This window comes from Sciurus carolinensis, chromosome 15 (assembly GCF_902686445.1).
Source record: "Sciurus carolinensis chromosome 15, mSciCar1.2, whole genome shotgun sequence".
In the NCBI taxonomy this organism is placed as follows: Eukaryota; Metazoa; Chordata; class Mammalia; order Rodentia; family Sciuridae; genus Sciurus; species Sciurus carolinensis.
Genome location: NC_062227.1, coordinates 82920152 through 82926151, shown reverse-complemented (window position 1 = coordinate 82926151; position 6000 = coordinate 82920152). Strand labels below are relative to the sequence as shown.

The 6000-nt window shown below is 53.8% G+C and overlaps 1 protein-coding gene across 1 annotated transcript in view; it reads left to right on the top strand.

The window, feature by feature from the left end:
- The first annotated feature begins 2131 nt into the window (after positions 1-2131).
- Positions 2132-6000, top strand: part of Pard6g (par-6 family cell polarity regulator gamma) — a 55664-nt gene continuing 51795 nt past the window's right edge. The window contains exon 1 of the mRNA XM_047526013.1: positions 2132-2432. Coding sequence (XP_047381969.1) covers positions 2361-2432 — 72 coding nt within the window. The 5' untranslated portion in view covers positions 2132-2360. The remainder of the gene's footprint in view (positions 2433-6000) is intronic.

Below are 6000 nucleotides of genomic sequence, written 5' to 3'. Positions count from 1 at the left end.
TGAGGGCAGCAGTGATTAAGAGCTGAGTACCGGGGACCTCATCCGAGCAGCTCGGATCCAGCAGGGGGGTGGGACCCTGTGAAAATGTCGGCCTGGCCACACTCTGAGCCACAGGGTTCCCACAGGATTTCGGAGAGTGTGGCGCCCCACCAGGTGGCCCTGGGGGCACTTAAACCCCACCTACCCATGGAAGGATTGCTTGTTACCCAGAGCCCAAGCCTGCAATTCCCGCCTCCCCCTCCAGAATGCTGTCTATCTCTCCACTTTGAAAATGTATGGGTTGGAGCTCATCCCTCACAATGCTCCTCAGCTTCTCCCACCCACAAAACAAGGTTTTCCTGGACAGGGCAGCTTGTGATCACGGTAGGCCTGTGACTCTGCAGGAGGCCAAAGGCTACATTCAATTTAGGAAGCTTCCCTTCAAAGAAAGTCACTCCTCTGCCAGGCTGCTATGAAGTGTGTCTCCCTGGCACTCTTCTTAGCTCATGTATCTCTTTGGGACTCTGCCCAGTCTGGCATGTCTCTTATGATCAGGGATTGTAACTCTGAGCCTTTATGGCCATAGTCCCTAGCACTAACCCCCTGGCATGTAACAGGATAAATGTATAGCAAAATTAAATGAAAATTAAATTTTGGGGAATGCAGTTTCACAATCTGTACCAAATGCTTGAGAGATATGTGTATTTAATGGCCTAATAATTGCATTTTTAGGTGTTGATTTTCAATAAATGATAAAAATGAACAAATTCAGGAAACAGGCTATTATATAAAATCTAAACATTGGAAACTCTTAAATATTCAGTAAAAATAGAATGATCATAAATCATGCCTATGACATATGCAGTTTTAAGATGTGTTTTCTAAGAACACAATGAAAATGTTCATTATGCAACAAGAGGTGGCAAAAGCAGGCTGCAAAACTGGACAAATGGCATGGTCACACACATGCAGAGAGGTGGTGGGCACCTATGGCACCCAGGTTTCAAGTGAGTGGAATCCCACCATGGCAGGGATCTCACTCTGCTTTCACCTCCTTGGATACTCCAGGTTTCTCTTGCGATGAGGTTATGGCAACGTTATAATTATGTAGCCTGCAGATTACAAAAACTGGTAGAACACAACATTCTTTTGTTATTGTTTGCTTGGCAGCATTGGGGTAGAATGCAGGGGTGCTCTACCACTGAGCCACACCCCTGACCCTTTTTCTTTTTTGACCTAGGGTCTGCTAAGTTGCCCAGGCTGGCCTGAAACTTGCAGTCCTGCCTGAGGCACCTGGGTAGCTGGAGTACAGGGCTGGACCGTCCAGTCCAGTTTGCAACAGTGTTTGTTTGGTTTTTATTTATTTATTTTTTTTAGTTGTCAGTGGATCTTTATTTTATTTATTTATATGTGGTGCTGAGGGTCGAACCCAGTGCCTCACACATGCTAGGCAAGCGCTCTACCCAAGCCCTGTAACAGTGTTTTTAAAACCCCGTGCCTTGTCCTTCTAGAGTCTTCACAAATTCCTCAAGAGCCAGGCTGTATTTTGGTTTCTTTCACCCTCTTTCAGTTGCCTATTAACAAGTCCTCAGAGACGATGCTAATAATCCGTGCCACCCCTCTCCGAACCTGTCCCTTTTTTCTATTAGATGCCTTCAAATCTCCCTTCTCATCAGAGAGGCACTCTGACCTGTTCCTGTCCCTTTTCATTTGGCCTGTGCATGACTGCGCTTTTGGAGTTCGCCCCCCTGAAGACCCTTCTCCCAACTGCAGCCCGGCAGTTTGTGCAGGCAGGTGATGCCAAATGAGATCAGGCCTCCGCAGGTTCTCCTTAGCACCCTTCTTAATAATTACCCAAAACAACGGCAAGTGAACTCCTTTGCCAGGCCGCCTGGTGGAGGCAAACAAAATGAATCCCAGGCTTCGGGATCGCAGAGAAACTTGAGTTTACCGTGAACCGCAGTCGGGTCGGGGAGTAGCCGGGTGCTCCCAGGAGAGCGGAGGCGGGGTGCGGGAAGGTGGGGCGGTAGGGAGGCGGGGCGCAAGCGGGCTTGGGGAGGCCGGGAGGTAGGGCGGTAGGAAGGCGGGGCGCGGAGAGGCGGGGAGGTAGGGAGGTGGGGCGTGGGAAGGCGAAGAGGCGGGGCGTGGGGAGGCAGGGCGGCGCGCGCCGGCGTCCCCGCGCTCCTCCCGCGCGCGGCCCCTGGAGTCCCGGAGGCGCGCGGCCAGCCCAGCTCCGGCCCGCTGCACACCAGGCAACCCGTCGCTCCAGCGAGCGCGGGCCCGGGCCGGAGTCGGGGCCGACGGCGGGGGCGTCGTCCCCAAGAGTCTTTCTGCGGCCCTTGAGCAGCGAGGGCGAAGTGAGGCTGACCGGGGCCGAAACCATGAACCGGAGTTTTCACAAGTCTCAGACCCTGCGCTTCTACGACTGCAGCGCGGTGGAAGTCAAGAGCAAGGTAAGCCCCCAAGGACCGCCCCCGAGATCTGCACCCCTCCCCTGGCAAACGATCCGGCTCCGCGCGGAGGGGGACTAGAGCGGTGTGGGAGGCGACCGGCGCCAACTTTCGAGCTCGGGCACCGCGCGCCGCTGCGCGCTGTGTCCGTGGGATGTGCACTGGGGACCCCGACCGTTCTTCCCGCCCCCTGCACAGACACAAAGCCTGGCAGCCTGGGGAGGATCCTGTTGGGGCCGAGGGCTATCGGACAGCCCGTGCAGGCTCCAGACCCGCTGCCCGAGAGGGGCTCTTTTGTTCCACGGGTGAGAGGCGACCCGGGCGCGCCACACGTTAGGGGAGGGCGGCGTTTCCGGGGCGAACTGGGGGACAGGGGCTGTTCGGATTCCGGGCAGTAGAAGGGCCTCTGGGGGCCTGGGGAGGGCCCCTTCCTACGAAGAAGCCTCCTTACCCGCGAGGAGACTGGTCGCAGGCTCCGGGAGGAGGGCCTGGCCCGGCACTCAACTTGGCTCCGGGTACCAGATTCCCTGGCCCCGGTCGCGCCCCTAGCCCACAACCCTGAGTTACGCCCCTGGCAGAGATCCAGCCACCCCCCTCAAACGTTGCCCCCACTCAGACACCTCACCCGGGAGCTCCCCCAGCTCAGTCAGACCACAGGTCTGGGGCGGTCCCCTGGCCCCAGCACCCTCACCTCCGTGCGCGCGCCCAGACCTTGACCCGCTACCGGACGCACCCCAGAGCCAGACCCAGACCCCCTGGGCGCGCCCCAGCTCCTGCTGCCTGCGCCGGGCCGAGCGTGCCCTAACTTGCGGGTGCCGTGCGTGTCTGGGTAATTGGTTGATAGGATCTGGCGCTTCTGCCCTTTGCGGGGGCGGCTTCTTCTCCCCAGACTCTTTTGTCTGGGAGGGTCTCAGTGGTGGGCGCGGGGCGGGGGAGCAGAGGAGAAGCTGCAATTATTCGCAGCCCTGTGGTACAGGGCCCTTGATCCTTTTGCTGACTACTGCCTGAGAACTGAGTGGCCCGCTCACCCTTTCTGGCTGCGCACCCTTTCTCGGTAAAGTGAGGTGGAGCTGCCGGAGTGGTGGGAAAGGGGCCGAGCCACCGAGAGAGGGCTCTGCCCCCAGCTCTGTGTTCACCGTAGGCACAGGGCCCGTGTTCTCTTGCCTAGGCTCTGGGGAGTCCCATCCTGGACTAGTGGTGGCCCAAAGGGTCCTTTGGTGTAGGATTTCCAGGGCCTCCGCAGGGGTTGGTGGAGAACCTAGCAAGGGGCATGGCCGTCGTCTGGAGTTGCAGGGAGTTGCGGGATCTTCTTGGGATAACGCTGTCTTTTTCTGAATCCCTGCCCTTTCCCCAAATGCTAATTCAGTGGTCCCTACCCTATGCCCATCTTCTCTGTCCAAACCCCTATATCCAGTGTACCATCTATGAATTGTGAAGGAAGGACCCACAGCACCAGAGGGAGTTTGAAGAAACTGCCCCATTGAGCCACCTACAGTAGCCACTAAGGGCACCAGTGTTTGATGTTTCTTAACCTCTTGTTTTGAGATCTTCCTAGTTCACAAGCAGATGTGAGAGAGAAGAGAGACCCAAAGACTCTTCATCCTGCCTCCCCCAAAGCTGACATCTTATGTGACTGGCACGGTGTGGCTGTGCTGGCTATGGATATCAGCACATTGCTGAGGGCTCACAGCCATCAGCCTAGTCCAGGTACAGGGCCATCCATCACAAGACCCCTCCTACTGCCTGTTGTGCATGGCTACTTCATTTTAAGTGAGTTGGTCAGTACTGAACGTTGTTTTGGTGGTCAGTAGCCATGTGTGATGCCTTTTCAAACACAGCAAGGCCCTAGGACAGATCTGGAGGAGGTGCTCTCGCTGGTCCTAACCCTGCAGTTCTGGAACTGGGCCTGTGCAGGCTGCCAGGGGCTGGAGTAGGGATCTGCCTTTGCCTGTCCAGGGGTGTTAGTCTGCCTGCCTCTTCCAGCCCTGCTCAGTAAAGAGGTGCAATCCCACCCCCACTCCCACCCCCGTGGGCTCAATCATGTTGAAGAGCAGTGAGTGTCAGAGCTGGAGTTCAGACCTGGGAGTACATGGGAGGCCTCATGGACCTGAGTCCCATGATCTAGCTGTCATATCTCCTGTCACACAGCCTGACTTGCTGCTTGTCTGAGGGTCTGCATGGCTCTTCTTTCTGTGGAGTCCGCCTCTGCGCAGTGGCTACTATCATTATATAGGAAGCAGAACTTCATGAGAATAGGACCTAACACAGCCTGGATGGAGCACCACGGAAGCATAACAGTCAAGGAGCTGAGTGTACCTGGGTTCTGCCACCTTCTGCCTTCGGGGCTTTCAGTCAAGTCATTAAACCCTTCCCAACCTCAGTTGTCTCGTGTAAAATGGGCATCATATCTGATCTGCTTACCCTCCAAGATGAAAGGAGACAATGAATGTGAGAGAAGCCCAAGACTGAGCAGAGCCCACCATGGCAAGAGCTCATTGCTGTGGATCAGGATCCTCTGGCATTTCGAGATCAGAGCTGTAAAGTTCCTCAGGCCCCTCTCATGTCTAAACCATAATTAATTTAACCAATCTCACATTCAGATTACTTCCAGTTTTTTTCATAATAAACAGTGCTTTTAAGTCTTCATATAAAAAATGTACATGTGTGTGTTATATGAAGATTATGGGTTCTGTTAAGTCAGTGTAGGGCTCTTATTGTTTGTTTAGGACAAATCCCTAGGAGTAAAATTACTTGGAAGAAAGGTATACACATTTTTGGGCCTTCGTGTGTGTGTGTGTATGATGCTGGGATCAAACCTGAGGCCTCCTGCATGCTAGATAAGCGCTTGGTATGCACATTTCTAAGGCTAATACATATTGCCAAATGTTCTGGGCAGTCTCTTCTTACCAGTTTCTATGCTGTTTGATATCTGTCCATCCATCTCTCTCTCCTCTTTTCCTCCCAATACTGGACTTTTTCTCATACCTTCCAGACTATATAAATAAAACTATGTCCCATTATTTGAATTTGCAGCTATTAGTGAGTTGAAGATTTTCATATGTGTTGGCTATTTGTATATCTATTTTTAATTGTCTGCTCTTGTCCTGTATCCTTTTTCCTATCAGTGCTATTTTTTAGTTATGAGATCTGCTAGTGCAGGTGGTGCTGAGTGAAGCTGGTGTCCTTTCGCTGAGGGCCTTGCTCTAGGCACTAGCCCTGCCCCTCCTGAAGAGGGATATAAGGATCACCTTGGCACAAGCCAATCCTATGTTAGCTGGTCAGTCTGCTGTGGACAGCTGGGCACAGTGTCTTATATTAGCATGTCTCCTCTGGTCCCCAAGATATTATCACTAGCTGATCTCGTTGGCCACCATGGTGCTACAGGGGCACACCCTTCCTTCTGGGATGAGACACCAGGTAAGATAGAGCCCAGGCCAGACTCCTGTTGAGTGGCTGGGGACTTGCCTTCCATGGGCTAGTTGAGAACTGCCTGGACATGGTTTGACTCACCTGTGTGTCAGCTACACCCTCTTAAGATTTTGGTTTGCTGTACTGTGCACGTATGTGTTCA